Genomic DNA, 20,357 nt, shown 5'->3' with positions numbered 1-20,357 from the left:
CTGTCAGAACATCAACTTATTTGTTCATAATGAGAGATCTAACTGCTCTTAAACCAAATATTCTTTTCAGTTAGCAAGACATTGTTTCTCTGTTAGAAAATCTACAGAGGAATTTAGGTTATCAACAGTAAGTTGCTTGGTGGGTGAGGATTTAAAGCAAGCATTGGACTCTTACCTGTATCTCCAGTGTAGGATATACCTGTGAAGGGACCCAAATATTCTAGATCTTTTCAGTCAGTATTTGTATGCAATTCCTTAGAATGGGTTACTTCTGCAAATAGCTGTTCTTAGGAATTGTATTCCAATTGTCACAACTATTCAAGATCCATCAATTCAGTAAGTAATTATTTTTCTATTAATCTGTAAAATTTCAGTCCATTCTTGTTTATTTAGTCGTCAGTTTGCCAGGAAAAATAGCCATCACAGTTTGTCATCTGGGTCCAACAGACCCTTTAAAAATATATTTTTAGTCATTTTGTGAAAAATTGACGGAACTAAGAATAAAGAGAGTGAAAAACAACTGTTAGAAATTTCAATAAAAATTAAAATATAGCAAACCTTTTTGTAAAAAGTTTATAAGAGGTTAAGGCCTCTTATAACACAAGTATCATAAAAGATGACAGAAAATCATCACATGTCCTTGAGCGAAATGGTCTAGGTTCTTGTTGCAAAGTACTGTCTGGAAGTCTTTCATGTTCAATGGCTAACTAGTTGAGAATACTATATTTCCTTTTTGTCCTTATAAATATATTCCTCATTTATCAGTTCTTGAGTTTGAGAAAATTCATTTATAATATAGATATCTAGAGAGTCACAGTTTAAGATTTAACTTAATTTGACCCATTTCACAGTTATTGTTAGAGAATAGAGTGCAGTCCATCTCTTGTTTCATCTTCTGAATAATCTAATAATTGTGAAACACTTTCCTCTGTTGGTCATTATTATAGGCAGAAAATAAAAAATTCACACTTGTCAGGAGGTTCATTAGACTCACCGACATAGTATATAGTTGTATTCACAGATAAGATTTATTACAGAGATGTAGTGAGGACACACAACTGTATCATAAGGGACAAAGACACAGGCAGAGTGTGGAGGAATCCATGTGCAGGCTGCCTTATGCTCTCTTCCTCCCAGAGGGGTCTCACAGAGTATCTTCCCCTAGCATTGAAAATGCAGCAACATTTGTGTGAGGTTTCTGTCCAGGAAACCCATCAGAGACTCAGCTCCCAAGATTTTATTAGAGGTTAGTTATGTAGACACACACTGCCTAAAACACACCAAAATTTCAGACTCCTGAAAGAAAGTAGGTATCTTTATCTATTTGGGCTGCTTTAACAAAATACTACGTGGCTTATAAACAGTGGAAACTTACTTCTCACATTTCTGGAGGCTAGGAAGTCTAAGATGAAGGCATTAGCAGATGTGGTGTCTGGTGAGGGTCTGTTTCCTCATTCATAGATGGCTATCTTTTCACTGTAAACTCAGATGGCGGAGGGGACAGGGGTCTTTCTCAGCACCCTTTTAGAAGGGTACCGATTCCATTCGTGAGTGCTCTGCCCTAATTGTAAGATAAAATGAATTTTAATTCTACTAACCAAAAATTAGATTTTTTTTCCCCCTGTGGAGGACCTATAAGAAAGAATCAAAGTCATGAAATAGCAATCTCTACAAATAGTTGTAATTGCTTATAAAATAAACTCAAATACCAAAATTTGGTCTCTCTGAACTCTCATGGTATACTGAGTACAACGAATGCTGCTGTTCTAATGACTAGCACCTTAGTATTTTAGAGACCATTCAGCAATGTTAACCATTCAACAGCAACAAGATCAGGCATAAATATGATCTAGACTATTTCATGTTCAACCAATATATTTTGATATGCTAATGACCACTAATAAGATTAGCAGTAATCAGATTAAACCTTTAGGTGGAGAAATGGGCATTAATAAAGGTATAATAACTTGCTGAAAGTATAGCAATTTCAAAAAGTCATTTAATCTTTTCATTTTTTCAGAAATATGTACTTTCTACTTTTTGAGTTTTTGCTTAGCATTGAATTTGTGTGTGCGTGTGTGTGTTTCTCACATTGCAAATGGGAATAATGTGAGGAGAAAAATTTTCAAGTATAGCTCGTTTGAAGAGTAGAAGATAACTGAGGTCTTTTTTTTTTTTTTTTCTTTCTGAGACAGAGTCTCGCTCTGTCGCCCAGGCCGGAGTGCAGCGGTGCAATCTCAGCTTACTGCAGCCTCCACCTCCTGGGTTCAAGTAACTCTCCTCCCTCAGCCTCCTGAGTAGCTAGGATTACAAGCATGCATCAACACGCCTGGCTAATTTTTGAGTTTTTAGTAGAGATGGGGTTTCACCATGTTGGCCAGGCTGGTCTTGAACTCCTGACCTCGTAATCAGCCCGCCTCTGCCTCCCAAAGTGCTGGGATTGCAGGTATGAGCCACCTCGCCTGGCTGATAACTGAGGTCTTAAAAAAACTCAGTACATTTTAATCTATATAGTTTGCTGACTTTTTTGTTGTTAAAAAGCCTATTATATACATAATACAACACTGTTTGAGTATTTGTATACCTATATAAGATAAAAAAATTTACATTATATTGTGCTATATATTGTTAGCCTCACAGGAAAGTCTGAAGGTTAACGTTAACTTCCTAAATATTGGAGCTATAAGTGGGCCTTTGCTGGGAGTAATTGCCTCTACTGCCCAAAGTAATTTATAGATTCAGTGCTATTCCCATTCAACTATCATCGGCATTCTTTTTTATTTTAACATAATTTGATATGAAGAATTATTAACTAAGTATACATTTGCTAACTATTTTTGTATTTTTTGGGAAATCTTTTGGTAATATTATTATTATTATTATTTTTGATAGAGATGGGATTTTGCTATGTTGCCCAGGCTAGCCTCAAACTCCTGGCTCAAGAGATCCACCCACCCTGGCCTCCCAAAATGCTCGGATTAGCGGCTTGAGCCACCATGCCCAGCCACTAATTTTGTTTAAAATGAAACAAACAAACAAAAATGACTCTTGAGTGTCAGAAACGTAGCAAGTGCAGATACCACCCATAAGGCGGGGTGGGGGATGTAAAGTAGGCGTGCAGTGGTAAGAGATTGGAATCATTAAAATTTGCATGCTTGGAGGAGGGGCCGATGGTACAGCTGAAATTTAGACATTTGAGTAGGAGGTTTTGCCCAGCTGATGTTGGTGTCTCTGAACTCCGAGGAAAAGCCTCGTGGATTTAGAACCCAGGACTCTGGGGAGGGGAGCCAGCTGGCTAGTGCTGATGTCTCAGGAAATGTGATGAGGCTTGTTCTGCTAGAGCTGAAAAACTGCAAACTGTTTTTGGCTGCTGCCATGGGAAAGAACTGCTGCTGCCGGGTTGAAGGAGTGTTACTGGGGTAATGCTCTCAGGATCAGGAAGCCAACAGGAGGAAGTCCATTCTTCCTTCCTTGAAGTCAGCCTCTAGCTCCTATTCTTGGCATAGCCTAACAGGGAGCCAACTGGTGGAACAGAAATGTGGTTTTCAGGGTCTCAGCAACACAAAGCCAAGTGCAGAAGGCTTGGCTTAATAACTGGAACAGAGAGCAAAGGAAACCAGGGACTACGGTTTTTACAGTATAAAATGACATGATTTTACAGCAGCTTATATACCAATGTCAATATTAATTAAAAAGCAAGTTTTGCATGACAACCAAAAATAGAGAAGACAAGTCAAAACCCATGCATGAGAACATTAAAAACAATTAGTGAACTGAACTATGTACAATCATACAAATGGAGAAATAACACAGATAAAAGCCTTTCAGTAAGTTACAGTAGGATTAGATTGTAAAATCAGGCGTAGCATTTTAAACATTTATATTATTAGAGCAGCTTTAGTTTTACAGAAAAACCGAAGTGCAGAGAGTTCCCATTACATCCTCCCCTCCCCCCGCCCCCGCAAACTCCCTTATCATTAACATCTTGCATTAGTATGGTATATTTGTTCCAAATGATGATCCAATGTTAATAGATTTTTATTAAAAAGTTCCATAGCTTACATTAGGACTCACTCTTTGTGTTGTACATTCTGTGGTCTTCGAGCTCTTTACCCCTCTGGTCTTTTTTTAAATAGTAGGCTCTGCTCCAATATGAAGGTTACTTTTAATGATCTTATTTGATGATTTTTTTTTTTATTTGATGATTTCTGAACTCCATTGTTTGAATGTAGGTATTCCCCAGGGCAGTTTCCTTAGCTTTTCTTCTATTGTATATATTATCTGTCTTGGTGTAACCTCCTTCATTTCCATGTCATTTTCCTAGTTTCCTTATCAGTAAAGTAAGAGATCAAACTAGAAGTTTGATCAAACTGAGTTTTTGATCTCTTGATCAAACTGAGGTTTTTCCTGACCCCCAAATTCAGTAATTGGCTATGTCAAATTTGAACCTATCACAGGTTTTCACCAAACTCATCCCTTCTTTTCTCTGTTTCCTCTATATTTTAAAGCTATCAGTGGTCTTATTGGTTGCCCGGACTCAAAATCTCCATGTAACTTTTGGCTCTATTGTCTGTCCGATTGCTCTTTCCATTCCTGTTGCCATATTGCCTGTCTTTGTTCCCTTCTTGCCGCACAGCAAGAGCTCCTGCTTCCTGAGGTCCTGTGACTTTTGGAGAGAGGGTTAAGTGGAGCTGTACTGGAAATGGTTCTCTGTGAGTAACAATCTAGCTGCTTGTTATTGCTGGTAGGAAGGAAACAGGACGTAATTCAGAGAGACCTGTTCCGTTAGTGCAAAAAGAGAATAATTGCTTATTTCTTCTTTCTTCTGCTATCATATTAAATGTTTTGTAAATGTGTGTGTGTGTGTGTGTTTTTTTTTTTCCAGCATAATGGGAGTATTGAGTAACAAGTGTGGCTTTCAGCTCCAGTATCAAATGATTTTTTCAATATGGCTCCTGGCATTCAGTCCTCAAATGTGTGAACACCTGCGGCGCTATAATATCATTCCAGTTCTGTCTGATATCCTTCAGGAGTCTGTCAAAGAGAAAGTAACGAGAATCATTCTTGCAGCATTTCGTGTAAGTATTTTATGTTGGTTTGTGTGTATGTGAGGCATTTTTGACTGCAGTATATTTGAGTTTTTACCAGGTGGGAAACAGTTACTTGTTCTTCTAGTGGTTATGAAACCATAGAGTCTTGGTGAATATAGAGTAAAATATCACTAATTTGTATTTATGGTGTGGGCAGTGGGATAGGTGAGAGGAAACCATCTAAGTGAATGAAATATGTGAGTTATATAGTATGCTTGTAGGGAAATGCAGTTAGATTATGTTCAGGTGGAGGAAGTCCTTTTCTGCTGCAGTGTATTCCAAGAGACTGTTCTTGAAGGAGTTTCTCTCTTATGGAGCATGTATTTTAGTATGGAATTGTGTTTCAGGTTCTGCACCTACTGACTGGAGTACATTTTTGAGGCAACTATAAAAATCTATCATTATTTAAACAGTAAACTTTTTAGGATATTAGATTTGTCAGTTATCTAAGTCATCTTCTTCCTTTGAACAGATGAGGAAGTTGAGGACAAGAGAAAGCCTAGCTAGAATCGAAATCCTAGGTTGCCAGGCGGTTTTAATACTTCATATTGCTAATTGGCTACCGAGAGCCAGTGTATTTGCTGTGCCCATTGTCTACTGATAATTTTGTTGGTTACTTTAGATGGGCTTCTGTGGGATGGCTTGGTTGAAGTAATCTAAGAATGCTATTCAAGGTTAGTAATAGTGGACATGTCCCATATAGTGCCTATCCTCTGCCATACTTTGTTCTAAGATCTTTCCATTTAACTCATTTAATGCTCACCAGAGCTCTGTAACTTAACAGTTACCGTTGTTACTGTTAACGTATAGGTGTCATTGCTATACATTGGGAATACTGAGGCATAGAGGTCACATTGCTGATAGGTAGCAGACTTGCAAATCCAGAATGTGGGCTGTAGAATCTGTGCTTTTAACCATTTTTGTTCTTATACTTTCTTTAAAAAACAAGTAAAAAATAAAAAGTGGGGCTGGGTGTGGTGGTTCATGCCTGTAATTCCAGCACTTTGGGAGGCCGAGGCAGGCGGATCATGAGGTCAGGAGATCGAGAGCATCCTGGCCAACATGGTGAAACCCCGTCTCTACTAAAAACACAAAAATTAGCTGGGCATGGTGGCGCGTGCCTGTAATCCCAGCTGCTCAGGAGGCTGAGGCAGGAGAATTGCTTGAACCAGGGAATCAGAGGTTGCAGTGAGCTGAGATCGTGCCACTGCACTCCAGCCTGGGTGACAGAGTGAGACTCCGTCTCAAAAAAAATAAAATAAAATGAAAATAAAAAGTGGTACACATGTATTGCAAAAATTTAAATAATGTAAATATCACATTTGCCAAATATAATTACTAGCATCTTTCAGATGTTTCTAAGCACAGAGATAAATAAATAGATGTGTAATTTTGTTTTATATTTAGAAATAAAAATGACATGTTATACTTGTCTATAACTTTATTCTTAATATATAGTGAAAAGTTTTCATTTCTGTATATGTGGATATTCAGTATTTTTTTAATGGCTATTTTCCACTGTGTTGGTGTAAAGCTGTGTATTTAACCAGTGCTCTATTGATGGCCATGTGGTGGTGTTTCTAGTTTCTTTTACATATGTTTGCCCACTTTGATGAATATTTCTTTTGGATTTAGTTCTGGAGATGGAACTGTTGGGTCAAAAGAATGTGTTTTTATACTTTTTCATTTTTATTTTTTTAAGACAGTCTCACTGTGTTGCCCAAGCTGGAGTGCAGTGGTGCAATCTCGGCTCACCGCAACCTCCACCTCCTGGATTCAAGCATTTCTTGTGCCTCAGGCTCCTGAGTAGCTGGGATCACAGGCATGCACCACCATGTTCAACTAATTTTTATGTTTTTAGTAGAGACAGAGTTTTACTATGTTTCCCAGGCTGGTCTCGAACTCCTGACCTCAGGTGATCCACCTGCCTCGGCCTCCCAAAGTGCCAAGATTACAGGCATGAGCCACTGCACCCCACCTTTTTTTTTTGAGACAAGATTTTTACTCTGTCACCCAGGCTGGACTAGAGTGGTGTGATCATAGCTCACTGCAACCTCGGACTCCTGAGCTTGAGGGATACTCCTGCCTCAGCCTCCCAAGTAGCTGGGACTGTAGATGCATGCCACTGAGCTTGGCTAATTTAAAAAATAAAATCTTTTGTAGAGAAGGGATCTTGCTTCGTTGCCCAAGATGATGATGAACTGCTGGGCTCAAGCAGCTCTCCTCCCTCAGCCTTCCAAAAATTGTGGGATTATAGGTGTTAGCCACAGCACCTGGCCTACACTTTTGATAGATAATATCATACAGTTTTCAAAAATGTGCAGATTTACATTTCCATCAACTATATATTGGGAGTGCATATTTTTCTTCTCACTATGATTTAATATTACCCTTTTAATTTTTACAAAATCTTGGTTGGAAAACTAAATCATTGTTTTAAATTTGCATTCCGTTAATAATGAATGAGGCTGAGCATCTTTTAATATTATTGGCCATTTATATTCTTTCTATAAATTGCTTATTCATAGCATTTTTCACCTTCCAAATTTTAAAATTTGATGTGCAGGAACTCTTTTCTAGATGTCTGTAGTTAATAACAGCTAATGTCTACTGAACGCTTATTCTGTGTCAGGCACTGTCCTAATTACTTTAAATGTATTCCATATATGCTTGTCCCAGGAACTCCATTTAGTGGTCACTAGGACACGAGAGGTTAAGTAATTTGCCAGAATAGCTAGGAAGTGGCAGAGCAGGAATTTAAACTCAGGCAATATGATGCATGCTTTTAACCATCATGCTAATCTGTCTTTGATGCAGAGAATAATAATTGTTAAAATTTATTAAGTAATTTTTATGCATTGCCTTATTTAAACTTCATGATTACCCAATAAGTTCTATTACTATTTTTATTTTATTGATAAGGAAACCAAGACTCAGAGATAATTCCTCAGTAAGTGAAAGGATTGGAATTTCACTGAGATCTTCCCAGCTCCAAAGCTGTCTTCTTAACCACCCTGCCATCTCCTTTTTTTCTTGTCTTGTTGCGTTTTCTCAGGAACCTTAAGACTGGCATTATAAAGGGGGAAACGTGGAAAGGAAAACCAAAGCTAACATCAGGGGAAGATTTCTTTGCTTAAAATACCAGCTGGATGTGTTGAGCCCCGTGTATTTCCTGGCTGCCTGCAAGGGCTGAGTGAGTGAGTGATGGCATGGAGGAATGGTGCTCAGTGTGGATTCTGGGAGACTGTACAGTGAGATCCAGGTGTGGCCTGCTGGGTGTGATAATCACTGACCAGCTATTGACTAGGTGTTGGGCTAGGCATTAGATTTTTTTTCGATTATGTTTATTTATGAAAGTAACACTCTTTTTCCTATAAAAATCATTCTGTGGTCCTTGAAGTTCACTCTTGAGAAACAGGCAAATGCGGAGCCTCCTTGCTTCTCTCCCTCCCCATGGTGCCTCTGCTCTTCGTATTTCCTGCACACACTGTCCACATGAGTTGTCACAGTAAATTTCAGTCCAGCTAAAATAATAATCAGTTCTTAAGTCATTAAGGTTGTATTAATGAGGCTTTACTTTGAAGTATTTTAGTAGGTAAACTGAATGTATTTTTTTCTTCTACTCAAGTGCTTCATTATCCATATTCTTATTTATTTAAAGTAAAAAATTCCAGAAATGGAGTCTTTTGCCAATCTCTCCTAAATCACAAAACAGTTGTGGATTCCATGTATGTGCCAGGGGCTATGCTAATTATTAGGGGACACAGATGACCAAGATAGAGCTGGACATCGAAGGTCTTATGGTTTGGTGAAGACAGTCGACATGAATAAGCACTGCCAGTGCAATGCAGTGATGAGTGACCAAGGGAGGAAAGGCAGTAGAAGAGAGACGGACAGCCAGAGGAGAGGGGTATGAGGAGGAGACAGGGCCCGAGGGGCCTTTTGAAAGGGGGTGTGAGGAGAAGAGAGAGCTCAAGGGGCCTTTTGAACCAGGAATAGTTATCTTGGAAGTGCAATGGTGGGGAGAGGTTGAATGTTAACAAGTGAAGAAAGAATCTTCTAGAATCATCAGTAATTTGTTCTTGTAGGATTTGTTACTCCTTTCCCTGACCCAGGTGAATTCTGAGAGAGTAAATACAGCATATGAATCTGGCTCTTGAAGATGCAATCCTGGGATTTGTGGCTGTTTACTTTCTGAAGGCACAGACTTGTTCTGTGAATGGATCTTTTGCCCCTACCACTCTGGGCATAGAACTAGTGGGGCCAACATGAATATTTCAGTCATCCTGGTTATCACCTGACACTAACTTGCGTTCACACTCTTGGGCATCACTCACCAAGCATGGCACCTTCAAATAAGACCCTTCGTCAGATCTACTTTTAGCACTTTATTCTGTACTCTCCTGCTCTGAGGGAACATGGAATAATATCTGATTCCTCTTTTAAATTTGTTCACTGTGGCACAATAGATATTGCATCTTTTCAATTCAATAAATTTGTTCTCTGAGGGCTTAATGCTCCTTCTGTTCCATTTGTCTTAGTTTTGAGTTTCTCCCTTGTCTTTCCTTTTTTTAATTCTACAGTTGTCACAGGAGCCTTTATTTTGTCAAAATGTTCTAGTGTAAATTAAGCATCTACCATTTGCAAAAATAGAGCTAGTTTGATCTTTTACTGTTATAAAAATAATATGGTTTATAGTTAAAAAGATACGATAGAAAAATATTAAGTAAAATTGTAAATTACCCGCAATATCACTCCCACATATGGAGCCCCCTTGATGTTTTAAAAACTGCAGTTTATCTCTGTTCCTTTACTACATACTACTAGGCTTCAACTCTGGGTGAATTGCAGTAGGCACTGAATAGCTGAAGGAGTCTTTGAAATCTCATCTCTTCATGATTTGGGTGGATCATGCTTGACGTTCCTCACTACAAAGTCTGTATGCACTCAGGCCTGTAGTGAGTGTCCTGGCATGTGCAGTGGCAGTCAGGTTCTCTGGGCTCTTGGGCTGGCCTCCAGGCTTTTGGCCAAGTTGCTTAGCCTCTCCGTGCTTTAGTTTTTTTCATGTGTCCTGTGAGAGTAATATCATCTTTCCTACATCTGTTACTTTGTTGATGCTCACGTGATAATACCCTTTGAAAAATATGTGCTAAATGAACCTTTGGCACCTAATAGACCCTCAGTAAATATTTGTGACTATAAAGGGCTGGTCGTGGGTTGGTTGTTGGCACCAGGGCTACAGCAGTCATGGTGAACTTACTTCAGGTTATGTGAACACTGGGTTCACATAGTTGTCTCTGTGGGGTTTGTCTTTGGATGTTACCTAGACAGAAAGAATAGTGGAAAGCCTTTTGGAATGAAAGTGTGTTATTTACAAGGAAATTGCGATCCAATGAAAAAGTTACCTGGAAGTAAAGACTGGCCCAGTTACTGAATGTTCACATTTTAAAAATTAAGAGAGAAGTAAAAACATGTTTACTTAATCTGATGAGCGTATCACAGAAAGCAAGACTAGAGAGAGAGGGTCCCTATTTTCTGTTAGTGCATGGACTTTTGTCTAAATTGGAAGCTGTTAATAAACTTGGTACTGAAAGCTTTTTTCAGAAAAGGAGATAGATTTTATAATTGCTAAACTGTTAGGAAAGATGGTAACCTTTGACTCAATGTCTTTGCAATTAGATTATCTTAGAAAGATGAATTATTATTGTTTTTATTATCTTTTGTGTGACTTTCACTGATGGGCAATGGAAAGGTCAGCTGTTTCCTAAGTAGTTAATGTGGCATTTACCTCTACGTGTTCTTTTCTGTATGTTATATATTTTTTGAAGTTAAAATATCTATTTTTCAAATTGTTAAAGATTGTAAAAATTTATAATTATTTCTTGTTATAGGCTTTTGATAATTCATTAATAACTTGTCCATTTAAGGTGAAATAGAGGTGTGGGGAAGAGCTGTAATAGAAGTTGTGGTCTTATTTTAGCTGTCCTGTTTTTTCAAAGAATGTTCTTTCCCTTATATCTTTTTCTCTCAGTTTCAAGAGACTACATGACTTATTATTTAGAAAATACTTTAAGTACTGCAAGTTTCTATGAAAAACCAGGTACTAATAATTTTTTTTCTTTTTGAGACAGAGTCTTGCTGTATTGCCCAGGCTAGAGTGCAGTGACATGATCTTGGCTCACTGCCACCTCTTGCCTCCCGGGTTCAAGCAATTCTCCTGCCTCAGCCCTCCGGAGTAGCTGGGACTACAGGCATGTGCCACCACACCCACCTAATTTTTGTATTTTTGATAGAGACGGGGTTTCGTCATGTTGGCCAGGCTGGTCTCAAACTCCTGACCTCAAGTGATCTGCCCGTCTCGGCCTCCCAAAGTGCCGGGATTACAGGCATGAGCCACTGCACCTGGTCCAGGTACTACTTTTTAATAGTGAGCTGAGATTTAATCTAAAGCCCAGCAAAAGCTGCTTTAATCATTATATGATATTCTATCTAAGCTTCCCACATACCCTACTTTTTTGTCCCCACTTAGTTCCTCCTCCCCTCCATTATTTTTCATTTTGAATCATTAGTTAAAATAAAAGGTTATTGGAAGCACATATCTAATACTGTAATATCACAGAAGAGAGATGTTAGTTGATATTAATTGAATCCTGCCTTTAAGTTCTTCCTTCTCCTTTTCTCTTCCATTTTTCCTCTTGTATTTATTCATCTATCAGTGCATCAAATGTTTATTGAAGACCAATATGTGTAAGGCAATTTGTTGGTTACTGAGTGTGTGGAAAGATGCATAAGATAGAATACCTTTTCTCGGAACCTTTGCATTTTGTTTAAACCTTTGTTTTGATAGAGTAACTTGATGAAGTCACTGTGTTTACGATATACAAAGCTCAAAAAGTCACCATAAGTGTAGAGCCAGACTGAGATTCCTAAGTTTTTTTCTTTTGACCTCATTTGGGAGCTTTCTGAATTAATTATGCACTTTTATGGAAATTTGAGAAATAGAGTAGAGTAGCTCTTTCGTAATGGTGCAGTAGAAGGATAGACAGGAGTCTCTCTGGAGTGCATAGACCTAGGTGTGAATTCCAGCACTTGATTGTTTAGTGTTGGGAGAGTGGCTTGAACTCCCAGAGCTAGTTTCTTTATGGTGAAAGGTGGTAGATGGTACTTAACTCATTTAAACTCATTTAAACATTCGGTAAGGAATCCATGAAATAACAGTTAAAGTGTCTGCAATAGTAAATATACAATATGTATTTATTTCCCTGCCTTTTTTCTCCATAAAATCATGGAATAATAACATTTTCCTCTTTATCTCTGTAAGTTGGATTCTTGCTAAGTTAATATTAAGCCCAGGTAAAGATCTAGTGCTGTTTTGTTTGCTTTAAAAGAGACAGCATGAATATGTTACTAATATTTAGAAAGATTTAAAAATCTTATTTAAACTATATTTATAATTTCAAATTTTTACCTATAATGCATAGAATTTAATAATTTATGGGCTTCTATTGTCTAATTTGGGGTTTCAGAATATTTAAAATAGACCCAATCCAATGGCAGAAACACTAGTTTTTTTTAGATTCTCATATGCTAAATTTTTTTTTTTTTTTTTTTTTTTGAGATGGAGTCTCACTCTGTCGCCCAGCCTGGAGTACAGTGGCCGGATCTCAGCTCACTGCAAGCTCCGCCTCCTGGGTTTACGCCATTCTCCTGCCTCAGCCTCCCGAGTAGCTGGGACTACAGGCGCCTGCTACCTCGCCCGGCTAGTTTTTTGTATTTTTTAGTAGAGACAGGATTTCACCATATTAGCCAGGATGGTCTCGATCTCCTGACCTCGTGATCCACCTGTCTCAGCCTCCCAAAGTGCTGAGATTACAGGCTTGAGCCACCGCGCCCGGCCCTCGTACGCTAAATTTGGGGTAATGCAATCATTATGTGAATATGCTAAGAGCAGAAAGAAGAACATCTTTAGACATCCACAATTTTGATATGCACAGTGGAACTAAAATTGAGCCATTCATAAAGATATAGTGAAGCCATTTGATTTATACCATCAAACTGATTTTAAAAATGATGATTTTTAAAGTAATTTTCAAGTTCCTATAACCTTTAAAAAAGATTTTACTGATGAGGTTATTTGAAGATAGTACAGACACATCCTAAAACTTAGGGAAATATTTTTTTGTGGGAGGCTTTAGAAAGCTTGCTGAGCTACTGTGAGCTGAACAAATCTAGCAGCTGCAAATGATTATTATTATTTTTCCATTTGGCTGGATGAATTTTAATTTTGAAAATGTCCATCTCACTTATTCATAGTACATGCTGAACTCCAGGTCTCTGCATATATTACTGCTGTTGGTTAAATTGATTTGTCAGTCTTTAGGTCCTAAAATAAATTAGGATGTTTTGGGGCTGTGACTGATAAAGACATTGAAGATCATCTTTGTTGCCTGGAGTTTTACATCTGTATGTTGTACATTTGATTTCTCTTTTGGGCTCTGCTTAGTCAAAAGCCTACATTATATGTCAGATAAAGTGAATCATATTTTTACAGTGATATGCTTTTCATCAGAAAGGCTTAAGAATTACAGCCAAATTAGATAGATTAATCATGATGTTTAATTCACATCTACACATGTATACTCACTAGTCATAAACATGCACACACATGTACATGCATTTTTCCATGCAGGCAGTTCATAGTAATAACTCTTTCAAAGAGGCTAGCTCTAGGCTGAGTGTGTGGGGCTGTTCTGGCCACGGCTATGGCATGGAAGTATTGCCGGGAAGAAATTTTATTCTGGAGTCTGTCCCTTATCCCCTGTTTCAGGAATTCTGCCTCAACCTCTTTGCCTAATCTCTATCTTGCTTAGTAGATACTAGGTTTGGATGAGGTCTCGTAAGACTGAGACTTTTTAAATTTTGAGGTGAGTCCTTTAATACAGCATTTTTTTAAAGTGTGGTCCACATTATCAGCGCAGTGCAGTGAACTGTTTTTTAGTAACCTGCAATGGATAAGTACAGAAAGTGAAAGTCAGCATTTAGAAACTTGTGGGAATTTGACAGAATAATGGTTTATTGAATTTTATAGGAAAATTGAACTTGTATTTTACATGTCTTAAAATTCATTCTTACTGTGTTTTATAAAAGTATTTGTTCATGACTGATTGAAAAATCAAAAAACAAGCAAAACCGGTCTTCACCACCGATGGTTTTTAAAGCACTGCTTTCACATATATTTTACAAGGCCAGCAATTCAGTTTTGCTGACAGAAAGATCTGAATTGTCACCTGATTCCACCTTGTTCTTAGAGATGTCAACATCCCTCTGCACCGTTAATTTGCCAAAGGCAAAAATGATGTTTATACTGGATTGGTCACTTTTGCTTTTGTTGAGGTGAAGATATCATTTACTTTTAGAGAAAGAATAACGTATTTCAAAGAAAGTGTTGCTGCCAGATTAAGTAGATTGTTTCTGACAGATTCAGTTTCTTAACTACTTTTTATAACCCATTTATTCCTTCTTTTCATTTTTTATAGTAAGATGAAGCAATGAAATGAGAATATGTATTTAAAGAAGAATAGAGAAGGCTTAATGATTGATTTCACGCAGTTGAAGAAAAAGGGAGAATCAAAAATGACTAATCTTTGAAATGCTGTTATTTTGGACAATTGAAAGAGAAGTTCGTTTTAGAAGAATACCATAGGGCTGTTCTACATTAGTTATTGAATGTGTTGAAGTTATAGTTGAAGCCATTAGTTATGATAATATCTTGTTTTTTTTTTTTTTTTTTTTTTTTTTTTTTTTTTTTTTGAGACAGAGTCTGACTCTGTTGCCGAGGCTGGAATGCAGTGGTGTGATCTCAGCTTGCTGCAACCTGTACCTCCTGTGTTCAAGCGATTCTCCTGCCTCAGCCTTCCATGCAGCACCACGCCCGGCTAATTTTTGTATTTTTAGTAGAGATGGGGTTTCACTGTGTTGACCAGGCTGATCTAGAACCCCTGACCTCAGGTAATCCACTTGCCTTGGCCTCCCAAAGTGCTGGGATTACAGGCATGAGCCATCGCGTTCAGCCGATAATATCTTAAAGATGGAGTTTAATTCTCTGGTCAACAAATACATGTAATGAAATTAACAAAACACATAAACAAAAGAGCTGTGATATGTTTCTAAAGTTAGAAGAGAGGGTAATAGGAAAAGTAACTGGAAAAGACCGTAGAAAGTTTAGTAGAAAAATAAGTGAAATCTCACAAAAGGAAAGGAAGAGAGGAAGAGTTTTATAAGAGTAAGAGGTTAACAGATTTACGCCTCCCCATAGTTGAAGGTCTCAGAAAATAATTTGTTTAGAAAGAAATAACAGGTGTTCTGAAAGAGAATAGTTTGTAGAAGTAGTCATACAAGGAACTGGGGATTAAGAAAAGAATTAAACATAATCTGTGATATCTAGTATGTCCTATTTACTAGGATCTCACATTTTAATAAAGGAGACAAGCATGTAATAATATTAGTGTCATACATCATGATTTCTTCTCTGACTTTGGATTACATAGGAGTGCATTGTTAAATTTCCAAGTAGAAAGTTACTGGTCTTTAGCTTAATTCCATTATGGTTAAGAACATATTCTGTAAGAATTCAATCCTTTGAAATTTGAGACTCATTTTATGGCTTGTCTTATAGTCTGTCATAGTGGATGTACCAAGTGCACTTAAAAGAATGCATATTTTGCAAGTGGAGTTGTGTTCTGTGTCATTTAGGTCAGGGTGGTTGACAGTGTTATTTAGATCTGTGTACTGATTTTTTTGTTTAGTGGTTCTATCAATTGCTGAGAGAGCTGTTAAAATCTCTAGCTATTATTGTGGATTTGTCTATTTCTTTCTTCAGTTTTGTCAATTTTTGCTTCATGAATTTTGAAGCTCTGTAATTAAAACACTTACGAATGTTACATTTTCCTGGTGAATTGGCCTTTGTATCATTGTGAAATATCCTTCTTTATCACTGGTAGTGCTCTTTGTTTACTTTATTTGAAGTTAATATCACACTGCAGCATTCTTAAGCTTATGGTTGCATGCTATATCTTTTTCCTTCTTAGTTTCAACTTGCCTGTGTCATATTTAGTTTGTCTCTTTTAGGCAACACATTCTTGGGTCTTACATTTTTATCTATTCAAATAATTTCTGCCTCTTAACTGGAGTATTTAGTTCACTGGCATTTACAATAACTGTTGATATGATTGGATTTAGGCCTACCATTTTGCTCTTTGTTTTCTCTTTGCTTATCTGTTTTTTTGTTCTTCTGTCTTCCATTTTTGCTTTCTCTTGGGTTAAGTGCATCCTTTAAAAATTTCATTTTACTTACCGTAATGATCTCCAGTTCTGTCCATGTTGCTGCAGATGAGAGAATTTCATTCTTTTCTATGGCTGAATAATCTTCAGTTGTCAGAGGCTGAGAAGGGTACCGGGATAGGAGGGGATGAAGTGAGATTGGTTAATGGGTACAAAAATACAGTTATATAGAAGAAATAAGACCTAATGTACAATTCAGCAGGTTGATAGTAAACAGTAATCTACTGTATATTTCAGAATAGCTAGAAGATAATAATTTAGATGTTCCCAACATAAAGAAAAGATAAATGTTTAAAGTGGTGGGCATCCCAATTACCTTGATTTGATAATTATAAATTATATATGATTGTATCAAAATGTCACATGTACTCCCCAAATAGGTCCATCTGTTATATATTAATAAATTTAAAAAAATTATCATAACATTTCTTTGGGGTCTTTAACTGTTTCTTTTTGCACTATTTTATTTCTTAGAGGTGATTTTGGAGTCAAAGTCCACATCCTTTCTATTGTACTAGCTTATGGAAAATGTGAGCACTTGGAGTCTTTCATGCTACAGTTGTCATATTACTGTATTTACATGTTATAAGCCCTACAATACAGGGTTTTAACCTGTGCTTTAAGCAATCTCATGTATATTATGGAAGTAAAAAGGGAGAAATAGTGTTTTATATTTATCCAGCTATATATTAATATGATATCTGCAGTTCTTTTTTCTTTTCTGGACACTCAGCTTTCCGCTTGTGGTATCACTTTCCTTTAGCTGCAGAATTTTCTTTAGCCCAGGGATCAGCAAACTTTGGAAGCCTATGGGCCAAATGTGGTCCACCTGTTTTTATAAATAAAGCTTTATTGGAACACTGCTTTGCTCATTTATGTTTTTTAATGACTGCTTTTGCACCGTAATAGTAGAATTGTGCAGTTGTGACAGACTGCAAAGCCTAAAATATTTACTCTTCAGCCTTTCACAGAAAATGTTAGCCAATCCCTGCTTTTGGATATCTTCCAGCGTATGTCTGCTGGTGACTGATTATCTCAGTTTTATTATAAAAAATGATTTTATTTTACCTTTATTCTGGAAGGATATTTTTGCTGGATATAATTTTTTTTTTTTCCTTTCAGTACTTTCAAGATATCATTCCACTTTCTTCTGACCTTTCTCCTTTATTTTTCTCTCTCTTTTTTTAATACTCTCTCTCAGCAGAATTATCTCCATAATTTCTGACGAGAAGTCACCTTTCCTTTGTATTTTTGTTCCCTGTATATAATGTGTTATCTTTTTCTGGTTGCTATGAAAATTTTACTATATTTGGTTTTCTGAAGATTGACTGTGATGTGTCTGGATTTAGTTTTATTTGTATCTACCTTTCCTAGTATTTACTGAACTTACAGATTTGTAGAGTTGTATCTTTTGCTAAAGATGGAAAATTTTGGCCATTATATTTTCAGGTATACATTTGCACCTTTTTAATTATCCTTGCCTTCTGGCATTCTAATTCCACTTACGTTAGACCTTTTGATATTGCACTGCAAGTCACCGAGCCTTTGTTCACTTTGTTTGTGGGAGGGAATAAACAGTATTTTTTTCTATCTGTCTCTGAAATTGAATAATTTCTATTGTTGTGTCTTCATGTTCACTGACTCCTTTGTCATCTCCAGTTTACTTTTAGGCTCTTTTGTAAATTTTAAAATTTCAAATCATCTATATTTTTATTTCTAGGATTTCCATTTGGGAATTTAGTGTCTGTGTCTCCACTGAACTTTCTTTTTTTGCTTTTTTATTGGTACCGTTTTTTTCTTTGGTCATAGTCGTAATGTTTACTTTAAATCTTTTTCTGCAAACTCCAATATCTAATTCATCTCAGGGTTGGTCTTTCTCTGACTTTTCTCTTGAGTGTTGGTCACATTTTCCTGTTTCTTCATATGCTTATTAATTTGGGAGTATATTCTGAATGTTGTAAATCATACATCCTAGAACTGGTTTCTGTTATGTTTCTCCATAGGACATTGAGGTTCTTTAGCAGGCAGTTAACTTGGCTGGGCTCCAACTCCAAGCTCTCTCTTCCTGTGGTGAGAAGCAGCTTAAATATTTTTTCAGTTCTTTTAGATGTAGCTGGGCTGCTGGGAGTTTGTCCTTGCATTGCATAGGTCCCTGGTCAGCTAGAGATTTGGGCAGAGTTCATATGCAGAATTTGGGTCTCCTTTATGTTTCTCTCTGATTTCTCCTCTCACTTTCTAGCTGCTATCGTCACTCTGAACTGTCCTCTGTCTCCTTAGGCAATTGAGGCTGTGGTTTCCGTCTTGAGTTTTACCTGCATTTTTCTGAGTGGAGCTTATCTTCAGGAAGAGAGCCATATATAAAACTAGAAATTTTCCTAGTGTCATTCCTTTCTTTTTTTCATATCTAGACTCCATTCTAGTTTCTGCTACCTTTTGTTCCTTCAGGTAATCTTTTATATTTCATCCAGATTTTGTAGTTGGTTTCTATGGAAGGGTTGATCTGATAGAAGCCACTTTACCATTCCTGGAAATGGAGTCTCTGGAATATATTTAAAATTGAACCAGTAAATATACACTTTGTTCACAATGTTTTACATGAAAGGATAAAACAGTAACATGATAGAAATTCAGAAGTAACCTGATGAAAATATCACAGAATCGTAGTTTTGTTTTTCTGACTGAAGATAACAGTTCAAACTGAACTGTCCTCTCTCTCTGAAATGAATACTTTCTACTTTAAGTAGATGGAAGCTTTGTTAACTTCAATAGTCTTGAAGTTTACCAGGATCACTTTGGTTCTTACATTTTAGTTTTGTCTGTTTGTGAATTATAAACTCAGAATTCTATAGGCAACAAAAATATTCTTTAAACTTTTTGTTGGCTTGACAATGCTATGCCTTTCCTTGGGCTTGGTGTTCACTGGACATCTTGTGTCTGAAAATTTCTCTGACATTGAATTTGGGAAACTTTCAGCTATTATTTCTTCAAATAAAATATCAGCCCCATTCTCTTCCACCTCTCCTTTTGGTATCCCAGTTGCTCATGTGTTGGGTCATTTGATAATATGTAACAGATTACTGAGTCTCTATTTATTTGTTTAAAAAAATCTTTTATCTCTTCATTCTTCTCCTTGGATAATTTTAACTTATTTTCAAGTTCACTTACTCTTTTTCTGTTTTATCTCCACTTGGTTCTTAAGTCCATCAGCTGATTTTTTGATTTCAGAAATTGTAGTTTTACTTCTAGGATTTCTGTTTCTTTTTAAATAATTTATACCTTTTTTGTTTGAAATTTTTCATGTATTGAAAGCATTTTATTTCATTGAGGATTTTTATAATAATTGCTTTGAAGTCTTTGTTAGTTCTAGTATCTGGTTCATTCTGGAGCTGTATTCAGACAGGATTTGGGTCTCCTTTATTGCTCTTTGTTTTCTGGGGCTCCCCCCAGCCTTACCCCTCAGCGTTCATGTTTTTCCAGCTTCACTTTTCTGGTTCCCCAGGCCAGAAAGACTATTTTTGGCTTTTCTGTGGCTTCTCTGCCACTGTGCCTTAGCTTCAGGATAAAAATTGCAGTGACAGGAACGTACTTGTATTGTTCCTTGACTTCCCTACTGTATGTGAGTATGAACTTCATACCAGAGTCTGTCTGCTTCTATTTACTGTTTTTTTTAAGTAGTTGCCTTTTCAGTCTGTTTAGGTTTTATAGTTGTTTTCTGCCAGAGAGAGGTTGGTTCAGTAGGTTCTTAAATCCATCATACCTGAGTGGACGTTCATGTTTTAGTTTTGAAGTAATTTTAAAAGCAAATTAATTTAGTTATACTGTTGCTGTTACTCTACTCATCTATTCATAATAAGGAGGATTGCAAGTAATTTCTCATATCTATCGATGTAAGCACTGAGGAGGAATATTAGGTTCACAAATATTTTA

The 20,357-nt window shown here is 36.9% G+C and overlaps 1 protein-coding gene across 4 annotated transcripts in view; it reads left to right on the top strand.

The window, feature by feature from the left end:
• Positions 1-20,357, top strand: part of ATP6V1H (ATPase H+ transporting V1 subunit H) — a 120,640-nt gene that overhangs the window by 50,999 nt on the left and 49,284 nt on the right. For all 4 annotated transcript variants that reach the window (XM_073998814.1, XM_045398253.2, XM_065519219.1 and 1 more), the window contains one exon: positions 4,886-5,078. In XM_073998814.1, the coding sequence (XP_073854915.1) occupies positions 4,886-5,078 (193 nt within the window). The remainder of the gene's footprint in view (positions 1-4,885; positions 5,079-20,357) is intronic.

This window comes from Macaca fascicularis, chromosome 8 (assembly GCF_037993035.2).
Source record: "Macaca fascicularis isolate 582-1 chromosome 8, T2T-MFA8v1.1".
Taxonomy (NCBI): domain Eukaryota; kingdom Metazoa; phylum Chordata; class Mammalia; order Primates; family Cercopithecidae; genus Macaca; species Macaca fascicularis.
The sequence above is the reverse complement of the archived record's forward strand: the minus strand, read 5'-3'. Positions and strand labels throughout refer to the sequence as shown.